Source organism: Cucurbita moschata, unplaced genomic scaffold (genome assembly GCF_002738365.1).
Source record: "Cucurbita moschata cultivar Rifu unplaced genomic scaffold, Cmos_1.0 Cmo_Scf00052, whole genome shotgun sequence".
NCBI classification, from domain to species: Eukaryota; Viridiplantae; Streptophyta; class Magnoliopsida; order Cucurbitales; family Cucurbitaceae; genus Cucurbita; species Cucurbita moschata.
In genome coordinates, this window is record NW_019268568.1 from 1,234,421 (window position 1) to 1,257,762 (window position 23,342).

Consider the following 23,342-nt stretch of genomic DNA (forward strand, 5'->3'; position numbering starts at 1 on the left):
TTAAATAATTGTAATCGATGTTTTATTATATTAATATTATAACATTGTACGCTACTCTTCTTTACCATCTTTCATCTACACAGTTTATGGTCATCATTCAATATTTCTCAAGTTATTTCTGAATGTTTAATATTACGTCAACACTCTAACATTATATTGCATATTGTCATTCATTATCGTCTCTTATTAATGGTAGTTTGTGGTCATCATTCAATGTTGCTCCTGTTCTTTCTATATTGATGCATTTACTAAACTTCTTTCTCTTGATTTCAATTTATGTATCCATTTATCATTTACAACATTATACACTATCCTTCCTTACTGACTTAAACAAGTAGTTTGTGGTTGTCATTCATAAGCAGTTTGTGGTGGTTGTCATTCAACGTTGCTCACGTTTTTTTATATTTAAATACCTAAACATATTACGATAAATTGGATCGGATTTTGCAATTTTTTCTTCTGCAGGACATGAGACGTGCACCTATTAGGCCCAAACCATTAATGTCAATAAATGTTTCTTTTTTTAGGTCAATATAGACAATTAATTCATTTTATTGGGGTATACTAATTATCTACGACTGTGTATCAATGTATGAGAATTAGCCTATATCAAGGATGTGGATCAGGAATCAAAATCCAGGTGCTAATTGCCTTGATATTCTCCTGTATCCCTTGGTCACGTTATTTACGTCTTGATAAAAAGAGTGAAAACTATCCCCACAAACCAACACGAGATTTTCCAGCATACTTTGTCCTCACTCACATGCATATCAGAAAAATTCATACGAGACCACCCAATATAGAATTACTTCAACTATGGAGCTCTTATGCTTAATCCATAAAAAAAGTGCACATTGTTGGTATAGGTAATAATTTTCAATTTTTTAAAACTTTTTGTAGTCATCCTATTCTTATTTTGCTCTCATTCAAATATAGTATCGGTTCATTCATGTACCCCTCCTTTATTCGTGTGTCACATGTGTAGCAAAAGCACATGTGACACTCGAGTAAAAAATAGGTATCCGAATGAGAGCGATCGTGACGATAGAATGATTAAGAAAGACTAAAAAAAATTAAAATTTACTGCCTATACCCAACAAGATTCTCCATCCTTTTTGGTGGCTCAACCATAAAGACTTCATTATTAAGTATGCTGCCCCGCTGCCCTCGACACGAGGGCAGCAACACTAACTAGTCCAAGCCAACCCTTACAAACGAACAAACAGCGAATAATCATAATCATAATCACATTTGTTAGATATGGTGAATAAAACTCCACAAATGAACAAAATGAAAGTAGCATTAATAATGATTCAAGATCTATGGGACAATCATCTGAAAAGGGATTTAAATTGATTCACAGCAACAATATACACTGCCAATGTTCTCTGTAATATTTAACGATTCAACCAGACATTTACAAACTTTGAAGCCGCAGTAATAATGAATACATACCTTGCTTGTTCCCATTTTGAGCTTAAGCAAGGCATGGAACTCAGAAGAAGAACATGAATGTTTATGTTATTTTTCTTCAAACGCCTGTTCAACACCTGTGGAGCAGCTCCATTTCATGTCAATAAATAATGAGCTACATTCAGAGGTTGCAAAAAATGGATGAAAATTCCTGCATTCATTATGTTTTTGGTTCATTTGCAAGTTTAGTTCTTAAAGTTTGAGATTTGTGTCTATTTAGTCTTTTTAACACACTCTACTACGTGTCACAATAGCACTTTTCTTGGAAGTGGACTTTGCGATTGTGTAGCACACTCTCAACATTTAGTGAGTTTGGATTCGCGTCACCTATAGTCAGGCAACGTATGTTCAAGCCTTACAATGTATATAAAACACAGAATATAAGTGCATACCTGTTGTGATCGAACATGTTGTCTATACACTGAAATCGACGTCTCAAGCTGAATAAAAGACAATGGGCACTGTAACATAAAAAGGGTAGAAGTTAGTCTAATGCCAACACAAAAACAATAAGTGAAAAAAGAAAAGGTACCATCAGCTGAGATTCTCATTATAATGTATTAGCAGGCCCCATTCTTGCATTATGCTCACGACCAATCCTCCTAATTTTTGGGAAGGCTTCACCTACCTAATAGCCAACTATGTAAGGTAATCAGTGTTTTAAGTGATTACGTTTTGCACCCAGAAGCTTGAACCTAGGACTTCACGAAGCCACCCATTGTGGGAAATACCTCTCTTGTTCTTGGCTTGGAAGATGTGAGATCTCACGTCGGTTGGAGAGGGGAATAAAACATTCCTTATAGAGGCGTGGGAACTTCCCTAGTAGATGTGTTTTAAAACCGTGAGACTGACGGCGATACGTAATGAGCCAAAGTGAACAATATCTGCTAGCTTTCACACCTCCTCCACAAAGCTTTGGCCCGTTATGTATCGTTGTCAGTCTCACGGTTTTAAAACGCGTCTACTAGGGAGAGATTTTCACACCCTTATAAAGAATGTTTCATTACCCTCTTCACTCATCCATGGAACCTTTTATCCTCAATATTAGAAACAGGGCAATCCTTTGTCTTGCTCCTACATTGTTTGATAAAATCTGATAAGGATCACAACTCCCCCACACATTTTTCACCCCCTCTAAAAAATTCTATTGGTTCTTCCCCCCGGCCCCCTCAAAATAGCACAAAGACAAGTAAGCCGAAGTCTACGTCGGTTGGGGAGGAGAACAAAACATTCTTTATAAGGGTGTGGAAAACCTCTCTTTAGCAAACACGTTTTAAAAAACCTTGAGGGAAACCTAAAAGGGAAAGCCCAAGGAGGACAATATCTGGTAGCGGTGAACTTGGACCGTTACAAATAGTATCAAAGCTAGACACTGGATGATGTGCCAGTGAGGAGGTTGAGCCCCAAAGGAGGGTGCACATGAGACGGTGTGCCAACAAGGATGCTGGACCCCGAAGGAGGGTGGATTGGGGGGGTCCCACATGGATTTGGGAAGGGAACGAATGTCAGCGAGGACGCTGGACCCCGAAGGGGAGTGGATTGTGAGATCCCACATCGGTTGGGAAGGAGAACAAAACATGTGTGGAAACTTCTCCTCAACCGACGCGTTTTAGAAACCTTGAGGGAAGCCTAAAAAGTAAAGCCCAAAGAGGACAATATTTGCTAGCGGTGGACTTGGTCCTTTCAATATAAGAGAGAGTTAGTCAAGCATTATACAACTAAAATCTCCCCAAACATTGTCAATTAATCAGAAAGAAAGTAAATAAAAAACCACATAATTTCTTGGACTAAAAACTGTCTACACATAAATAACATACTCCAAATCAAATCAAAATTTCGTAAATTTCTAAAACTCGAACACTGCACATCCTCGAGAAAATTAGAAACTCACCGATCAAGAATATAGTCAACATCAAAGCCAGAGTAAATTGAACAGAACATGCAAGCTGAAGATGCCAAGGTCTGTATATTTGCCTCTGCTGAACCCTACCAAAGAACTGATAGAAAAAATGGTCAGTTACAGTTACATTTCGTTCGGAACGCATAAGAGCACAATTACACCGAACAAAATATATGGTATTCGTGTTCCCTGCCATGCTCACCTGAGAAAATTTTTGACATCCAAGCTTCCAGAAGACTGATCCTGATTTTCCTTTTCTTGAAACTTCTAAACTCGTAATAGACTGTTTTCTCTCTCGATTTTCATCCACAATTACAATTTGGATATCAGGAGCGCTTGGCGAGCTCGCTCTCCTTGCCTTTGTTGATCTATCCATTTTGCATAGTCCATCATCCACTCTTCTAAATGTAGCCAAATCGTCGCATTCTTCCTCATTTGCTGAAGAACAACACACAGATGATTCAGTTTTTGCGCTTCGTGGTACTTGGCATGTGCCAGAGAGAAACGTAGCCAAATCGTCACATTCTTCCTCGTTTAAATTCACCCATCGAAGAGGCTTCTTGCCCTCTTTGTCATAAGATTCTCTTAAAGCAGCTTCAATATGAGAAATTTGATTTCCAATGGCTGCAATAAATAGCCTATGTCTTTCCAACAAATGTTCTTCACTTCGAGCACGATAGCTAACTCTAACAGCTTTCTCAAACTCTTCCAGCTAATTATCGACCGAAAAAAACAACACTTGTTACTATGATTTATAAAAGTAGAGCCATAGGTTCATATAAGTCAATGTATAATCATAGCTTAACTAGCAAACAAGACTAATGGTCAGTTGTCACTGTTCTTAAACATCAGGCTTATCATCAAAGTATCCTAATTACCATTCCATTATGATATTTTGATGGCATAATTTGGTTAAATTCAGTATCCTACCTGCCATTTGGCTGTGCCAAGAGCTGTTTGTACCTCGCGTCGAAGTTCATCCAAATCATCAGGACTTAGCCCTTCTCTTATCTCTCTAACCCATGTCCTATATGCAAACTCCATTCTGAAATCATAAACCAAAATGAGTATCAATATAGGAGAAACTTGTAGAATCCCTCTAAACCCAGTAAGCACACAAACTTGTAGAATCCAGGGCAGATAAAATTTAAGGTTCTTGAACCATCACTATAGTAGAAACTCATTCAACTTAGACATAGAATAAGAAACTAAGATTAAAACGAATCATCATAAACAGATCATTCCAGACTCAAATAAAACGAACCCAGAACGCCAAATCATTAGAACAAAACATCCTCCACAACAAATCAAAACAGAATTCAATTAAACATCGAGAGAAAGAAAAAGAAGGGGAAACCCCCCAAATCAAACAAAGAGTAAAAGACGTACGTATCGGCAGATTCTTGGACCTGCTCGGCGGCAGAAAAGAAACCATCCTTCTTCCACAAATCGAAACTATTTGCAACTAACATCGAGGGATAAGAGGGCAAACCGGAGGGGTAGAAAAAACAGAGCAAAGACGATGAAATAAGAAAGAAAAGGGTTAGGAAATCAAAGATCAAAATCGGGAAATCAAATGTTGGTGGCGGGGAGCTAAAGGGTTGGATTGTTTGAGCAATTCCTGTGATGGGTGGTTGAGAGAAGCAAGAACAGAGATGAATACAAAGGAACACACAGCTCACACAGAAATGAGACAGAGATGAAGCTCTCTTTGTTGTCCGATTCTTTCTTGCACAATTCCCCACCTTCTTTTCAGAAGCTAATAATTAGGAGAAAAAGACTGAGATTTATAAATAAATAAATAATACTCATAATAATAATAAAAAAAATTCCTTTTTAAATATTTATTTTTATATAAATAATCAACGATTTGATAAAAATATATATATTATGTTAATTTTTTTTAATATTTTTTAAAATGGTTTAATTGGAATTCCATGCATTACATAAATCAAAATTGTACTTAGAATATTAAAAAAAAAAAAAAAAACTAAAAGAATTTCATGAAAAAACTAATATTAAAATTTGGAAAATTAAATATTAAAAACAGATTTAGGATTTTCCAGCCGAAAACGTGAAAATTATCAGCTGCTTCTCGTGCAAAACATAATTGGTCGGAATGCCAGCGAATACATGCCACGTAGTCAAAGTTTAGAATAATTGAAGTTATTGATGACGTGTCAATAACTGATTGGACAAACAGGAAATTTTTTTAGCTTGCTTGTGTGATAATAGACACGCCGTCGGCAACGGTTCAGGGATTAATGGAACAAGTTTGTTGAGCTGTCGATTTGGAACTGCCACTCTGTTCATTTGTTTATTGGCCGTTAGTTTTGGGTAAACGGTGGGGCCACCAAATAATTTAAGTAATAAAATAATAATAATAATTTTTTTTTTGCTAAATTAATAAAATATTTCTAAATTTTGTATTTTTTTTCTTAAATTAAATTAAAAAAAACTCAAAAATAGTTTGAATGAAAATGATTAATACATAACTTAAAAATACCTTAAATTTTAAAAAATTTAATTAGTTAAACTTTTTTTTTTAAATTCAATAATAAAATACTGAGAAAGTTTATAAATATTTTTAGATTTTTTATTTTATTTCGAAAGTATTATGGAAACTTTTAAATATTTAATAGATTATTTTTATTAATTTAATTTTTTTTAATCAAACTTTTAATAATGTAAGAAAATAAATTTCAAAATTTATTCTAATTTTTTTTTAAAAGATTATAAGATTTAAAACCAATTCACTAAATATTATATCATATCATATAAATTTATCGCTAACCAAATTAAGTATTTACCAACGGTGAAATACTAAGTTAGAAAAGTATTAAGGTTGTGAGATTTTAATTGGGTCAAACACGTACAACTTTGACTTGGTCTCATCACAACTTTTAATTTTTATTTTTTATTTTTCCCTTTTTGTGGAAAGCCACATTATAATCTTACTTTGATTATTCCTTAATCACTCATTTACTTTCGTTTTTGTTTTTCCTTATTTGAAAAAAATAATTTTAATCCTACTTTAATATATAAACTTTCGATTCGACACCGAATGATCCAACATTTTCTTGCATCCGTGCGATATGGTCATGTTACCTATTACCCATGTGCATTTCAGGAAATTTCCTATGACGTCACTCAATATAAAATTGCTCTAAGTAAAATACGTATAACTATGATTGAGCCACCGAAAAGGAAGGTGCACATTGTTGGTATATATAGTAACTTGCATTTTTTTAAAGCCTTTCTTAGTCATTCTATCCTTAGGATCGCTTTCATTTGGATGTGATCTCGGTTCATTCATATACTCCTCATTTACTCGAGTGTCACATAGATATCAAAGAATTAAATCCGACGAGCCAAGTCTACTGGGTACGTATACGAGCCTGTTTAGTAGGTCTATGTATGCGTGCATGGGCCGTGTGTGGGAGAAGTACCACACATCTAATAAGAGCAATGTATGCACCTATAATAACAAGGTTCACCTTCTTTTTTCGGTAGCTTGATCGTAGGAACTTTATAGTTAAGTATGCTTTACTTCAAGCAATTTTAATTGGGTGATCTCATACGAATTTTTTCGGGATGCATATGAGTGATGATAAAGCATGCTATGAGGGTAGTCTTCACTCTTAAGAAGCGAAAAATAGGTAACATGACCATGTCACGGGGATGATAAAGTATGCTATGAGAGTAGTCTTCACTCTTAAGAAGCGAAAAATAGGTAACATGACCATTCGCGGGGATGTAAGAGAATGTTATGGCCATCAGGTGTCGAGATCCTAATCCTGGGTAGGAGTGTTACAAGTTTTCTTCATTAGAATGAAACGCCGGCGAGACTAGAAAACTCAGGTTTAGCATATTACGATGAGCGAGACACCCATAGTAGTAAACAACCTATGGTAAGATACTCAATGTCCATGTTGTCCCTTTTTCTTTCGCCACCGGTGAACATACAGTTTTGGTAAATTGAGATGAAAAAATCGGGCCAAAGTGGACAATATCTACTAGCGGTTGGCTTGGGCTATTACAAACGGTATCAGAGTCAGACACGGGACGATGTGGTAGTGAGGACGCTGGCCTCCAAGGTGGGTGAGATTGGGCTATTACAAACGTTATCAGAGTTAGACATTGAGCGATGTGCTAGCGAGGATGCTGACCTCTAAGGTGGGTGATTGTGAGATCCTACATTGGGTGGAGAGGGAATAAAACATTCCCTATAAACGTGTGGAAGCCTCTCCTTAAAAGACGCATTTTAAAACCATAAAGCTGACGACAATACGTAACGAGCTAAAGTGGACAATATTTGCTAGCGGTGAACTTGGATATTACAAATGGTATTAGAGTCAGTGATTGACGATGTGCCGCCACCGGGAGGGAACAAAACATTGGTGATAGGTGTTGGTTGAAAATAAAAATTGGGATGTATTTAGGTAAGGGGTGATTGGATTGGTTGAAAATTTCAAGAATGGATGGGTTTTATTCGGTTCTATCTTGTTGAAGAAAAGACAATTCAGTTAATTTATAATTAAGACAATTGTTTTTAGGGTTTCCTCCCTCATCTATATCATGTCTGGAAATGGAAATCAAATTTTAGGGTTTGTTGCTATTAGAAGGTGAAAGAAAATCAACGGCTCACCTAAAAAACTTCAAATCTCAGAACAAAGAACACGAGCAAGGTAGCAGTGGAGAGAGAAACAGAGAGCGAGAGAGAGCGAGAGAGTAAAGCAAAATCCGAGAAAAATGTCGGAAAGAGACGACTCTCTCTCGCATCATGAATCTCTCTGCTTCTTCTTCGTCTTCCCCTTCAAAATCCTCTTCAATTCCCTTCAAATTTTCTCCAGAAACAAACGATTTTTCCTCTCAATCTTCTTCTTCTTCGCTCTCCCTCTCTCTCTCCTCCTCTTCGCCCTTTCTCTCTCTTCTCACCCTCTCAAATCCCACATCCTCCACCTCGAATCCGTCCTCCGCCATTCCCCCACCCGTTTCGAGTTCCGCCATGTCTTCTCGGAGTCTCGCGATGATGCCTTCTCCCTCCTCCGTCTTCGTGCGGCGTTTTTCCTCCCTATCTACGTCTTCTCCCTTCTCACCGCCTTCTCTACCGTCTCCTTCACGCATCATTCCTTCCACGCCAAACGTCCTACCCTCAAATCCACCATCGCTCTTCTCAAAAACTCATGGAATCGTCCTCTCGTTACTACGATTTGCATCTACGCCATTCTCGTTGCGTACTCCATCGTCCCGAACACTCTCGCTTCGATTTCTCAATCTCCGGCTGTGCGCTTCGCGATTTTAGTCGTTGGCGTGATTTTCGAGGTTTATTTGATTGCGATCCTGAGTTTGGGGCTTGTTGTGTCGATCGCTGAGGAGAGATTTGGTTTCGATGCGATCCGTACTGCAGCGGCTCTAATGGCGGATCGGAGACTGAGCGGTTCGATTCTCACCGCGATGTTCCTCCTGGCGTCGAGTTCGATCTCGTGGGAGATGGAGGGGCTTATGGACGGCGTCGATCACTGGATGAGGACGACGGCGGCAGTTACGTCCAATGTGGCGATAGGCGTGTGGGATAAGATGGGGTTAATTTCGCTGTACGGAATGGTGATTATCTCCGGGTATGTGGTAACTACAGTTTTTTACTGCGAGTGTAGGAAGAAGGATTTTGTTAGGGTGGAAAATGAGGAGGATCATGATCATATTGTTACGGTTTAATTTTTCACCTTTTTTTCTTTTGCATTTAAATATTTTCCACTTCATAATTAAATTGGAATATAATTGGCTTGCTAAATTTTTGTTCTTCCTTCTTTTATTTTATTTTATTTTCTGTTTAGAAATTCGATATCTTAAACCATTTGAGGTAACATATACTTGACGTTTCGATTTTAGGGGTGTATGTTGTTCTAGTATCGTCCGAAATTGTTTGTTCGAGATTGAAATTTTGTATAATTAACTTATAAATTACATTAATTTAGCTGTTTAAATATTATAATCTTCATGGAAAAAGTTAAAAATTTAAATTCTTACTCCCTAGATGATAGAAATACGATCAACATCCTATTTCTTGACTTTAATTATTTTAATTAGCTAAAATTTTGTAATTAAAAAAATAATAATAATTGCCTCCAACCCCAATACTCTCAAATAAAAATAATAATTTTCAAACAAAGAAAATAAATTTTCGATATTCTTTTTAAAATTTATGGTAGAAAACCATTTTCAAAATTGGTGAGCCAAAAAGATATTTTAAATAAAAAAAATTAAATTACATAAATTGAAATTTGAACTTCCCATTTTCAATCTCATTTCCTTTGATTTTGGTTCCAATGGAATCAGAGATATATCCGTTCGTTTGAATCGGGTCAGAATTGAGAACTGACTGTGTAAGATGATGAGAGGCATTACCCAAATGTGGATATGGGCAGCCGAAATCTGTAAATTTAAAACCGTCTATTTAGTATTTTCACAAAAAAATGGTTTATGCATTCACGCAAGGGGCGGAGCGGCCTTTGGAGATGCCTTCCACTGTGCTGATTCTTCTCCCCATTGGAGGAGTGGCCAACCCTTCTGCAACTTTCTCCAGGTAATTTCGCTTTCTTCTTCGTATACCCATTTCTGATTCTATCACTCCTATCGGCGTCTATTCTTGTTTTTCCTCGAATTTCTTTGTTATATTGGGCTCTTTGTCTTAGCTTCGTATGTTATCGGAGTCTGTGCTCCACATAATTTAGTTTGATGGTTTGTTGCAAGCTACACGGGGATCCATTTTTGTGTGTGTGTGTGTGTGTTATGAATTGGTATTTAGTTATGTGTCACCTTATTTGGCACCTTGGATTTCAAAATGAAATCAACAAGGATCGTCTCAAAAGGAGCATGATTAGGGGAGATGGCTCTGAGTTAACCAGCTAACTGAAAACAGCCCATTTTGGTGGAGACCTCAAACTGTAATTGATAAAGGGAGAGATTGGGAATGTTAAAACTCTAGTTTTTGAAGTTTCTTGTAAAAAATAGTTATAAGCCAAGAGCTCTAGAAAGGAACTGAAACAATAGTCAATAAATTTGTTTAATTCATTCTCCATCTTGATTCTTGGGTATTCTTCTAAATCCTGAACCACTATTTCATCCTTGCTAATTGCTCTGCATCATTCTTGATGGTAACAAACTGTCTACTTCGTTGATATATTAGAGAAATCTCCCCTGCCCACCACTCGGATTTGAATAGAGTCATCTTTCAGCATACTTTGTTATTACAATGAAGTTCGATTGTGGTTATCTGGCTGGTTCTTTGGATTCTAAGTGTATTGACAGTTGATAGTATCGTTGTTTAGTTTCTTGTTTATTCTATGCAAGTTGTTTGATGTTATGAATTTTATTTAATTTGGAGAATCTGTGATCGAATGCTTAATCTTACTTTTGGATCCTTTTTCATCAAGCTGCAATGTATTCCTCATTGCCTTCATGTAATCGAATATAGCTGGACAGTATGGTATTACTAACCCGTTCATTATATTTAACTTGAATGGTGTTGTTCTTGTTCTTCCAATGAAAGTCATTTTCAAGATGTTTATGTGCTTTTGTTCGGGAACAAACATGTATCGTGTCAATTGTTTATGTAACAGCCTAAGCCCACCGCAAGCAGATATTCTTCTCTTTGAGCTTTCCCTTTTGGGCTTCCCCTCAAGGCTTTGAAACACGTTTGCTTGGGAGAGGTTTCTACACCCTTATAAAAACATGTTTCGTCCTCCCCCCCCTCGATACCCAGTGTCTTTGCTGGGATTTGTTCTCTTCTCCAATCGATGTGGGATCCCCCAATCCACCCCCCTTTGGGGACCAGTGTCTTTGTTGGCACACTGCCTCATGTCCACCCTCCTTGGGGCTTAGCCTCCTCGCTGACACATCTCCCGTGTCTAGCTCTGATACCATTTGTAACAGTCCAAGCCCTCCGCTGGCAAATATTGTTCTCTTTGGGATTTTCCTTTCGGACTTCCCCTCAAGATTTTTAAAACGCGTCTGCTAGGGAGAGGTTTTCCACTCTTATAAAGAATGCCTCATTTCTCTCTCCAACCGACGTGGGATCCTATAGTTTAGGTCTCTCCTTGTAAGGATGGGTTAGGTGATTGTGGTTGACCCTCTGGAAGCCAAACTTACGGCAGCGAAAAGAAATGGAAAAGATCAAAGCAAAAGATGAGTTCAAGGTAAAGGAATCGATCATCATCAATGATATAAAACTTGTTTATGAACCAAATGGATAGTTTCCCAGCATGTTTTTGAGAAGAGACTGACTGCAAATAATGTTGTGAAATGTGAATGCAGAGAAGACATCAAATGGAAGCGATTAATGAAGCATGGGCAATGATCGACCTCACAAAGACATTCTAGCCAAGGTGAAAAGTTACAGCTTAACTTTGTCTTCCTTGTATTATAAAAAGAAAAGAAAAAGGTTTGTTCTTAAGAACCTCAAAAACTTCTCCAGAAATTCTTTGGACTGATATTCTTTACTCTTTTGAAGTCTCATCTGATTTCTTCACATTTCATATACAAAATTGACATTTATAGTTGTGTGGACAGTGGAGGCTGAAGCAGCAGCAGATTCAGGTGGTTCTCTTTTGGAAGAATTTATTGGCTATGCAATCATATATCTTACTATAATTTGTTTCAACTTTTTATAAGCTTTATTAATACACTTAAATGATTCATTGTTCCAGCTTTATACTCCATCACTTTTCGTTTATCTTTCTACTCTGTTTCAATTTTTGACTTACACTTCTCCGTTTTTATTATTATTATTTTTTTCTCTCAGTGCTTAGGATTTGGAATCCACATTTGACATTTGATGGTCCCGACATTTTCCTGCGACATGATCACGTTATTTACTTCTTCCTTCTAAGAGTGAAGATCATCCTATACACCAACAAGTCTTTAAAGCATGTTTTGTCGTCCCCTCACATGCATCCTAAGTAAACTTCAAGGAGGTCACCTCACGTAAAATTGCTCAAAGCAAGACTGTTTAACTATGAACTTCCTGTGATTGAGTCATTAAAGAGAAAAAGTGCACCTTGTTGGTATAGGTAATAATTTTTATTTCCTTAAAACTTTTCTTAGTCATCTTATTCTCGCTTCATTTACTTGGGTGTCACATGGTGATCTCAGACAATGTGTATTTTCCTTTTCGTTGGCTCAATCATTGGAACTTTGGTTAAACGTGTTTTGCTTGGAGCAATTTTATATTGGGTAACCTCCCTAGAGTTTTTCTAGGATGCATGTGATTGAAGACAAAACATGTTGGACTTGTGTTTATTTGTGGGGATGGTCTTTACTCTCGGAAAAGAGAAGTAATGTGATTATGTTAAAAGAGATGCAGGAGAATGTCGAGGTCATCAAGTGTCAAATCCGAATTTCAAATCTTTGGCATGAGATGTTATGAATCTCTTTTATTTTTTAGCATGTTCAAACATTAACATAAGAAATTTCAAGCCCTAAATAGTCATTCTTCTAAAACCAATTTAAAAAACTATTCATATAAATACTTTCATTTTTCCCTCATTTGTTTAATTTTTCATGAACATGTGGTTATTAACGAGTTTAAAACGAGAGAAAATGATGCTAGTTGGGCTTTGACTTTTAGGTCCAATTTGAAATGGGCTATAACTCCATCCTTCCTACCCTATCTTTGTCATAGACACACATACACATCGGTTGGAGAGGAGAACGAATCATTCTTATAAGGGCGTAGAAACTCTACCTTTCAAGGAGAGCGGATTGTGAGATAAAAACATTAGGGTGTGAAAATATCTCCCTAGTGGACGTGTTTTAAAACGGTCAATATTTGCTAGCAGTGAACTTGAACGGTTACAAAATGAGAACGTAATCTTTTCATCTCTTTCATCGATCATGTCGGGATCATGTCACTTAATGTTATCGTATTATGGTTGGTTGTAATTATATTTATTTGGAAGATAGTGAAGAATTTTGATAAAAGGAAAGGGGGGTTTAATTGGGAAAAGTGGTGACAATTATTTAATGCAATTAAGTAAATGTTGAGGACAAAAATTATTAAGTTTGTTGAATTATTTAATTGGAATAAAGTTTTTCGGAATTATTAATTCAATCATAGTGGTGGGAGAGGGAACAGGTAAGCATGGTTCCATTAAAAGCCTGCAAATCCGCTAATAAATAAATATTAATAATCATTCTCAAAACTACTTTGACCGTGGATAAAACTCAAATATCAAACATTTACAAGTCGGAACGTATCACTGATATATAATCTCAAAAGTAGGTTAAGGCTGAGTTGTAACTCTATTTTCCGAACCAACCAGAAATTTTCATTCTTCAAAATTTCAACCAAACCCAAACTAAAAAATATTCGAACCCAACGTTTTGATCGGGTTCTTAGGTCATATGAACAGCAGTTATGTTTGAATTGCCCTCTTGATCGGGCGTATAAAAAAAGGGAGAGTTTTTGGTTAGAAGGCAATGTTTTTGTTTTTAGGGTTTTAGGTAAAGTAATGAATACAAAGGGAAAACAATAAGAAGTAGGTTAAAAGCATTCTTAACTAAAAGTGTTCAACAATCCCCTTTTCTCTCATATTTCACTTTATGGGAATTTAATTTCTTTTCCTCAACCTTATTTTTTTAAAAAAATTAATTTATTTTTATATAATTTAATAAGAACGATCAGAATAAAAATAATTATATTCGATTATTCGTCTCAAGTTCTTCTTAATAAAATAAAAATATGATTAAATTATTCCATTTTGTAACATTTGTTTGAGTTATACCTTTAGACTTTGAATAATTGCGTGTTCGAGATATGATTAATGGTTAAAATAATTTTTATTTTAAAAGGAAATATCTTTTATTTAAAAATAATTATTTTTATAATAAAATAAATTTGTTGGGTGGAAGAGCTTTTGCCAGGCTTTATGAAAAGGTTTATGGTGTAAGGTGGTGGTGTGGTGGGTGAAATTTAGAAGAACTTATTTTAATAAATTTATAATTTATTAAATTGTAATATATATATATATATAATAATGACATGTGTTAGGTATTTCTAAAGTATTGTATTAGAATTATGAATAAAAATTATCGCTATTATATTTACCATTCTCGAAAAATTTAATCAACCCAATTCAATCTAATATAATTTGGGTTGGGTTACGGATTTATTTAGATTGGATTTTGTCATATGAACACGATTCTCCACAATGGTATGATATTGTCCACTTTAAGCATAAGCTGTTATAGGTTTGCTTTGAGCTTCCCCAAAAGGCCTTATATAGAGTTGTGTTCATCTATCATGGTATTAGAGTCATGTCCTGAACTTAACTATGTCAATAGATTGACAAATCCTCAAATGTCGAACAAAGTATTGTGAGCCTCAAAGGCAAAGTCAAAAAGTGACTAGAAAAGACTTCAAAGGAGTCGAGCCTCGATTAAGGGGAGGCATACTTTGTTCGAGGGGAGGTGTTAGATGAAAGTGTCCCACATCGGTTAATTTAGGGAATGGCCATGAGTTTAGAATATACTCTCCACTGGCATGAGGTCTTTTGGAAAGCCCAAAATAAAGTCATAAGAGCTTTTGCTCAAAGTCGACAATATCATACCATTGTGGATAGTCGATTATGAAATAAAAGGGTTAGATCCATTGATTAGGGAGATTGGATGGATTTGGTGTTGGAAAGGTGAAGGAATATTATTATTCTCCCTTTTCTCTCTTTTTCCTAACAATTATTCGTTTATGCTTCAATGGTGGGGGCTATTCTATTCAAATCTTCATATCTTTACCCCTTCCTCTTTATCTTTTTAAGGCTAACTTCCATATTTTCATCCACAACGCACCATGTCGGTTCGTCGGTGGTTAACCCACTTATATTCTTTTTTTACCAACCTAACCTAAGTTTGATTCTCTTCTACCGTATGTTGAGAATTGTTGGGAGTGAGTCCCACATTGACTAATTTTGGGAATGATCATGCGTTTATAAGTAAAGAATACATCTCCATTGCTAATGAGGTCTTTTTGGAGAAGCCCAAAGTAAAGCCATGAAAATTTATGCTCAAAATGGACAATATCATACTATTGTAAAGATCCGTGATTCTTAACACTATATTTGTTGAGTTTAGTTTCTTCGTACGTGAACTAAAATAAATAATTTAAAAGTTTAATAAATATATAATTTTTATGTAAATTTGTTAAATAATAATAATAATAATTCAGATTTTAGGAGTAAAAGATAATAAAATAAAATAAGACAATATGTCTATCAATGAAAGAAATGTTTTAAACTTTTGAAGTCACATCTCTATTATTATTATTATTTATAAATATTGTTTTTTTTAAATAATAATTGGATAGCAACAAAGCACTTCTGGTCACATCACATCCATACAACTAAATCAAACATATAAAATAATAATTTCTCTCTCTCTCTCTAAAAGTTTTGGATTATTTTGTAATTTTTGTAAAAAAATATAATATTTCATATGACCTAATTATGTTCGGACAAAAATTGTGACTTAGTAATTTGAACGTGTGTCAGTTGTCTGGATTACATAGGAGGGAGTCTTGTTAGGTTTTACCCCAATTTATGGGAATCGACACTCAACCAGAGAGGCCAAGCTACTCTAATATACGACCTTCATAACAAAATACTGAAAGTATCAATTTCTGAAGTATATGTGAAGAAATATTTGTGGGCTTTACCCCAATCGATAAAAATTGACACCTAGACATTGAAGTTGAGTCACTCTGACAGTCGACCATTATGATAATAGATGGGTAATTGCTAAAAAAAAAACTTTTCATAAATTTCATGTATCAAATAGTACATATAAATAATGATGATGATGGCTATTCAATTGAGACAGGAGATGACCCGCTTAGTTCCGAGAGATGAATGAATCGATTGTGACGAAGTGAGTTTGAAAGAACTGCCGAGAGCTGAAGGAGTTGAAGCCAGTAGGATTGTTGTTTAAAATTTTAATTAATGATTAATCGTGATAATGAAGTAGGGCAAATTAGAGAGAAATGTTATAAAAAGAAGAACACATGCATGGTTGGGTGAAAGGTGGAGTTATTCACATTTATTTGTTTAATGAAATGATTCAAACTTTATGGGTACAATAACGTAATGGGTGTGTTTGGAGATATACATGCCTTTTTAATTTCATCATCAAAACATTCCAATATAATTTTTCTTATATATATTTTTAAATTCTTTCACTTTTTTTTTCAAATATTTTAATCAATATGACAACGTCTACCTTTATTTAATATAATATTATTAAACAGTCTCATGTTAAGCACCATACAACTTTATTATATTTTTATTCACAATTCACCCTCCTTCGGGCCCAGCGTCCTTGCTGGCACTCTTTCCTTCCTCCAATCGATGTGGGACCGCCCCCAAATCCACCTTTCTTTGGGGCCTAGCATCCTTACTGACACTCTCTCCTTCCTCCAATCGATATGGGACCGCTCCCAAATCCCACTCCCATTTGGGGCCGAGCGTTCTTACTGGCACACCGCCTCGTGTCTACCCCCTTCGAGGAACAGCGAGAAGGCTGACACATCGTCCAGTGTCTAGCTCTGATACTATTTGTAACAGCTCAGATCCATCGTATCCTCAAAGCCTTAAAACGTATCTGCTAAGGAAGGTTTCCACACCTTTATAAATGGTGGTTTGTTCTCCTCCTCAATCAACGTAGGACATCACAAACACGGACTAAATTGTTATTTTCATACAACTTCATGTTATATAATTAGTCATAAATATTTAATTTTAATTTAAAATGATCAATTTATGTAACAGGTAAGGCAACCGCTAGCATATATTGTTTATTCTAGCTTGTTACCTATTGTTTCAAACATCGTAACACTGACGGTGATACATAACACGCTGAAGTACATTGACTTCAAATTGTTACCGTTAATATTAGAGTCAGACAGCGAACAATGTGGTAATTGGGTAAATAATTTAACAGTAGAATATGAAAAAAAAAATATAAAATTTGAAAGATTAATTAGGACCTTAAAGTCCCTTTTAGAATTGCCTTTTTGGAAGTAAAATAAAGAGTAGAAAAAGTAATTGCCTTTTAAAGCTTTAATTAGAGATTATAAAATATTAAAAAACACGCAAAGGTAATCCATCTTTATATCATCATTTTTTATTTTTTTATTTCTTAAAAAGTTAGGAAAAAGTTAATTTCATCACCACCCTTTACTTTTCTTCTTTTCTTTTTCACATTTATATATATTTTTAATATCAAATAAATGTCCTTTTCCAATTTTTAATTTGTTTTAGGTAATCTTTTTCTTGTTTTGATTTTTAGTTTTTTTTAGAAAATCACTTTTATATTTATAATTATAAACTTAGATTCTTAACCAAATTAAAAAATTTAAAAACCACTTATTTATTTAATTTTAAAAACTTGATTAACATATTTAAATTTCATTTTTGTAACAAGAAAAAGCATTTGAAGTGTGAAATTAAGGTCCTCAATTATAGTTGGTTGGATAAAGCTGAAATGAAGGGATATAGATGGAAATTAAAATTTGACTTATCTTCTAATAAAATAAATTAAATAATAATAATAAAAAAAGCAAATTGTAGGTATTAAATGGAACACATGCAAGCCATACATAAATATATTTGGAAAAAAAAAAATGAAAAACATAATTTTGTCAATATTCACTTAAAAAACATGAGAATGAAAGGACCCATTTTTTCTTTGGTGTAATAAAGAGGGTTTGGTGGATGAACATGCAATTCATTTCATTTTATGTCTTTATTACTTCTTATGTTCATACTTGTGCCTCAACATTTTTTGTTCCCTTATCCACACTCGTTCGTGTTCGTTCGTGTTCATTTTAATCCAAGATCAAGGAAGACGGTATCCTGATTCTTCATAGTGATATTTGTGAATATTCATCGAAGAAGATCAGGGTTTGGTTGATTGGGTCAACACTCGCATGATTCTTCTTAGCAAAGATGAATTCTTTCTTTCTTAACCAGTTGGTTGATAGACGTAGCACGAACATGCTTAGCCATTTCTTATCAAATTCTTTATGATACGATCGATATTGTGCCACAATTTAATGATTTTTGTTAGATGATGGAAGTCCCATATCGGCTAATTTAGGGAATGATTATGGGTTTATAAGTGAGGAATACTAACTTCATTGGTATGAGGCCTTTTAGGAAACCCAAAGCAAAGCCATGCGAACTTATGTTCAAAGTGGACAATATCATACCATTGTGGAGAGTCACGTTCCTCTAACAATTTTGACATGTGGCAGCTACTCATTTGTGTGCATAAAAATTAACCAATTATGAACCCTTCTTAGGTTCTTCGACTTTCTGATATCTTGTTGTGTATGTATGCTTATCTCAACCTCTACCACCGGTTCTTCTAAATGATGTTGGCATGTATTTGGCATCAAACCCGAGTCGACTTTGTTCATATTTTTGCATTTATTTTTGTGAAAAATACTAAAAAATTAGCGGAAAAAAAAAATATATTAACCGTCACCCACCTTGATGATTTAATTGCTATATAAATTTAGAGGTAGTGAACATAAAAATATCAAATAATTTAAGAAAAAAATATTGGGAAGAGAAAAAAAAAAAAAAAAGAAAATTTATCCTGAGTCGTCTCAGCCTCCCTCATATCCAATTCTTTTAACCATTTTTTCCCTTTGTTTTACAGTTTTACCCTTCCATTCAAGTATATTTACATCTCTATCCAACAAAGTTACAAAATTCCAGCTGCATTGAACCTCTGCAAATTTCACAGTTTTTCCCCCACAACCACCTTGATGCTACAAGGAAATTGACCTTCTGAGCCCCGACAACGTATGTCGCTATCGGAATCGAGCTTGACCACCATGGACTCGAAGGCATTGGTAGTCGGAAGACGAGCTTTGAGCTCTTTTAAGCTCGGAACGAGAAAGTTTTCGGTCCATTCTTCAACATTCGTGTTCCCGAGCCATACCCCGCTCGTGATCTTTTCAAGAGCATTCTCCTGTAGATCAAGTGAGATCTTTTCCCCAACAATGGATGAAAACTTCTTCTTGATGGTGCTTGTGATGTTGTGCTTGATCGGGGCGAAGTCTACTGGTTTGAAGACGATTGCATCGTCGACTGTTTTGAACATCTCTCGTGAGGCCGATGTTGTTGTGAACGATAAATGACGAGTGTTGAGGCCATGCTCGGTTTCGTGATCGGTTGTTACATCACTTGAATTCAATGATCCGTCTGTCTTCTCATCCTCTGCATCTGCTGATTCGTTAAGATCAAATGCTATGGCTGAACCAGTTTCCAGTCTTGGTTTCAAACACCGCTCTTCACCGTGCGCCCATTCGGCTCTACGCTTAACTGTCTGCTCGCTAACAGATAGTTTTAACTGCCAAGTGCTTCTTGCTAAACTAGCAAACTTCTCTTCCTCGAGCGAATTCCCGTTCGATAAGTGTTTCATATCATCCGGTATCCAGGTTGCTGTAAGGATGAAGATGATATTACCAAGGCTAATTTCACGACCGTGAGAATCGGTGAATCGACCTCTCTCCATAGCTCGTCTTATGCTTCCACGAACCAACATATCAGATTCGTCAAAATCATCAAGAACAATGACAGAAAATCGGTTCCTTCTAACGGCCTCTGATATTCTATCTAACACAGTTCTACCACGAATACGTATCTCCGATTCTCCATCACTCCGTTTCGAGCCAAGACAAATGGTTACAGGATTGGATCCCGATACCAACTCTGCAAGAGCAGTTGCCATCTTCTTCTTTCCAACTCGATCGGGACCCAAGAATAAGAGCCACATGTCTCCTTTCGGAACCGTACCTCGTCGTTTTCCATTTCCCAATTTGAACTGAGTAACACTTGTAGCCAAGGCTGATGCTGCTTCTTGCTGCCACCATACCTTCTCTAATATACCTTTGAAGAGCCTCTTGTACGAGTCGATATCCGATGCATCGACAAATTTACTACTCTGCAGTTCACAGACTTTGTTCTCAGGTTCAGAAGATATGCAACCGAGAAAGTCCTTCACACGCTCTCTATGCGTTTCCTCAGCCGAGATCTCACCGTCGTTCATTCGCCCTAGAGCTAACTCAGTCCTTACAGGGCTACCCGATCTCGAGATCGATACAACCTTTTCGGATTGTTTGTTGGCCAGAAGTGGATTTGTTTTCAGCTGCAGAGTTTCACCAAATCCTTTATTCAGCTGTAACTTGGGTTGGGAAGGTTGATGCCTGAGCAAATTCGAACTGTACAAACCCGTTAAAGGGAGAGACATTGGTATCGGTACGGTTCTATCGGAACCGAACGTATTCAGATTATGGAAATTAGGATGAAGATTCAAGCACGTATCGTGCCATTTCTTCTGTAGTTCTTGTGTCTTCTGCTTTTGCAACAGTTCTTTATCCAAATTCTGAAACAGGAAAGATTCTTCATTTAACAAATGCTGCAGATTGCCAATGAATAAATCAAGAATTGCAGTCGAACTCACCTCGGTCGTGTCATGTTTCTTTGCATCTTCATCTCGGGCCTTCGCGTTCTGCAGCCACGGAGGGAGAGACGATGCCTTGGCTCCTTCCGGTTTAGGTACAGAAGATGGTTTGTCAAACTCATTGGCTGCAAGTTTTTCGAGTTCCTGTTCATAATTTTGCATACATTGAGAGCAACAACTTATTTTCTGAGAAGGATCAAGGCTCTTGTGCATCACCGATCGCATCGGAATCGTGGTCACGGTCGGGAATCCCTTGATTGAGGATAACGATTCAGCTGGGCTACTAAGAACCCCAGTGGTACCAAGCCTAATAAACAGGACACAGATTATGTTTGAAGCATTCAATCTAAACCAACAACAGAATTTGATGCAAACATTCAAAATGATTCAAAGCTACAGAACAAGCATTCATTCATAAACAGGTCGAAATCGATCAAAGACAGCAAGCTATACCTCGGAAATAATCCGGGAAGAGGCGCACGTGCAGCAATGGGCACAGCCTGCAAGTCCCAATCATTCTCCATGGATGGATGATAGACTTGACACCTTAAATATGTCTCACAAGTTGCAGTACCAATCAACCAAACCCGACCACCATCGCCGTTTCCATATTTGGCAAGAAGCTTCCCCATCTCTGTCACCGCAGCACGCCCGCCTTCCGAAACAACCTGCTGCTGCTGCTGCTGCAGCATTGTGACCGACCCCGAACCACCCCCGGTCGTAGGCTGCTGCTGAACCAGCCATTTCAAGTCCCCCATATCAAGAATAACTCCTCCATTACCATTCAGATTCTCCATTCTACTCTCTACCAAATCTCCCAATTCCTTGAGCCTATCAGAAGAACAAATCTCCTTATCCAAATGAATCACATGAACATTACAGAGTATCCCATCACCCAATTCTCTATTTTCAATTCTCTTTAACAATTCTTTCACCACGGCTTCTGGCTCCGACTCCCCAACCAGCACTGGATTCCTCTTCTTTGATCGCAGCAATATGTCTAAGACCTTCCTGACTTCCTCCCCCCTTTGCTGCACCGGCGGGACGACGCTCCCCTGCTGCTGCAGCCGTGGATTCAAGTACAAATTCCTCGGTGGTGGTCGAAACCCCAATCCCCCAATCGGCGAAGAACTCGCCGGAGCCGGCGTATTCAACGACTGTTCAATGGTAGCCTTAACAGCAGGGCTAGAAAAACTAGCTTCCCTCATAACACGGCTCACACTCGGGTCATCAAGAATCGAGATAATCAGCTGTTCGAGCTCAACTTTAACAGCCAAGAGAGGCTGTTGCTGTTGTTCGGGGCAGCCACGGCGCTGATGGGCTTGAGCACGCTTAAGAGCAGCCATAAGCGCGTTGGAAATAGGCGGCTCAGCACCAGGACTAGCGTTTTGCGCCGTCGGAAGTCGCTCAAGTGCGACGCTAAAACAGAGCTCAAGCGCACGACACTGAAGGGGATGAGACGAATTTGGATGCGATTTAATACAAGCTTGCCGGAGATACCCACTCGGCGAAGAAAGAAGCGTCGCCGCCACATGAAGCGGCGTCGTTTGTCCATGAATCCGACGACCAGCTTCCGCTATAGAGTGATTCAGCACACTCGCCGCCTCCGGCGTAAGAGTCTGCTGAATCGTACTCAACCCAGCTCTCATTTACAATAGAAAAAAACACAAACCCAGTTCCCAAATTCCCTCAAAAACCAAACGAATCAAAGAAATCCGCAACTAAAATAAAAAACCCAGATGAAAAAAGTCAATAAAAAGATGAAATCGATCGAAAAAATCGACAAATTCCCATAACCCAGAAGAGAAAAATGAAATCAAAAGCTTAGCATAGCTTCAATCTTCTTCTAATTTCATAACAAGGGATCTAGGAATACATGAAAATCAATACATCTGTATCCATTAAGAATCAGAAGATGCGTAAGAAGAAGAAGAGAGGGGAAAGTCAGAATTGAACAGAGACAAAGAAAGACGAGATCCCCTCATTCACAAGAACATCTTCTCTCTCCCTTTTATTTCCTTCTTTCTCTCTCTCCACAACTTTTTAGTCTGAACCCATCTGGAGGAATAACCCAAAATAAGGTAGACAAAATTTGGTGAGCAATAATTGGAAATAGTAAAAGAAATTAAGAAACAGAACCGCGAAGAAGAAGAAGAAGAAGAAGAAGAAGAAGAAGAAGGAGTGTCCTGTTACGATAAAACATGTCACAAACACCATAAAACAGAGGGAAAGCGAGTGAAATTCAAATGTTTTTAGTTTAAAACAGAGAGAGAGAGAGAGAGAGAATTTCTGGAAAATAAGGGAATTGGAAGTACTATATAATCAGTTGCAAGGATTTCTGGAAAATGCTTTTGGGGCAGAGGAGCATAGAGAGAGAGAGAGAGAGAGAGAGAGAGAGAGAGAGAGGAGAGAGCTCTTCTTTTGGTGTCATTAACCCCCAAAACCAAAA

General features: G+C 36.8%; 2 protein-coding genes and 2 long non-coding RNA genes across 4 annotated transcripts; 2 read left to right on the forward strand and 2 right to left on the reverse strand.

Annotated features, from left to right (window-relative positions):
• Nucleotides 1-1,321: 1,321 nt before the first annotated feature.
• Nucleotides 1,322-5,132, reverse strand: LOC111436178. Its single transcript, XM_023073897.1, has 6 exons — nt 4,763-5,132; nt 4,304-4,418; nt 3,576-4,085; nt 3,365-3,470; nt 1,866-1,934; nt 1,322-1,550 (listed from the first exon to the last, which is right to left on the reverse strand). The coding sequence occupies exons 1-5, from the start codon at nt 4,843-4,845 to the stop codon at nt 1,909-1,911; spliced, it is 840 nt and encodes a 279-aa protein (XP_022929665.1). The 5' UTR covers nt 4,846-5,132; the 3' UTR covers nt 1,322-1,550; nt 1,866-1,908.
• LOC111436180 lies at nt 3,478-11,225 on the forward strand. Its single transcript, XR_002709194.1, has 3 exons — nt 3,478-3,489; nt 5,648-5,650; nt 9,880-11,225. It is a non-coding gene; the product is annotated as an uncharacterized LOC111436180 (long non-coding RNA).
• Nucleotides 11,226-11,371: 146 nt separating this feature from the next.
• Nucleotides 11,372-12,093, forward strand: LOC111436179. The gene is made up of 3 exons (XR_002709193.1): nt 11,372-11,571; nt 11,690-11,760; nt 11,933-12,093. It is a non-coding gene; the product is annotated as an uncharacterized LOC111436179 (long non-coding RNA).
• Nucleotides 12,094-18,919: 6,826 nt separating this feature from the next.
• Nucleotides 18,920-23,294, reverse strand: LOC111436186 (protein SUPPRESSOR OF MAX2 1-like). Its single transcript, XM_023073905.1, has 3 exons — nt 21,347-23,294; nt 20,894-21,200; nt 18,920-20,815 (listed from the first exon to the last, which is right to left on the reverse strand). Exons 1-3 carry the CDS (start codon nt 22,540-22,542, stop codon nt 19,166-19,168), a joined length of 3,153 nt encoding a protein of 1,050 aa, XP_022929673.1. The 5' UTR covers nt 22,543-23,294; the 3' UTR covers nt 18,920-19,165.
• Between the last annotated feature and the right edge of the window lie 48 nt (nt 23,295-23,342).

Excerpts from the sequence above, each read along its gene's own strand:
- LOC111436178 (XM_023073897.1), bottom strand. The coding sequence starts at position 4,845 with ATGTTAGTTGCAAATAGTTTCGATTTGTGGAAGAAGGATGGTTTCTTT. Across the intron at positions 4,419-4,762 it reads GTCCAAGAATCTGCCGATAC|AATGGAGTTTGCATATAGGA; the intron begins GTACGTCTTTTA and ends TTATGATTTCAG. Across the intron at positions 4,086-4,303 it reads TTGGCACAGCCAAATGGCAG|CTGGAAGAGTTTGAGAAAGC; the intron begins GTAGGATACTGA and ends GTCGATAATTAG.
- LOC111436186 (XM_023073905.1), bottom strand. The coding sequence starts at position 22,542 with ATGAGAGCTGGGTTGAGTACGATTCAGCAGACTCTTACGCCGGAGGCG. Across the intron at positions 21,201-21,346 it reads CTTCCCGGATTATTTCCGAG|GCTTGGTACCACTGGGGTTC; the intron begins GTATAGCTTGCT and ends CCTGTTTATTAG. Across the intron at positions 20,816-20,893 it reads AGAAACATGACACGACCGAG|AATTTGGATAAAGAACTGTT; the intron begins GTGAGTTCGACT and ends TTCCTGTTTCAG.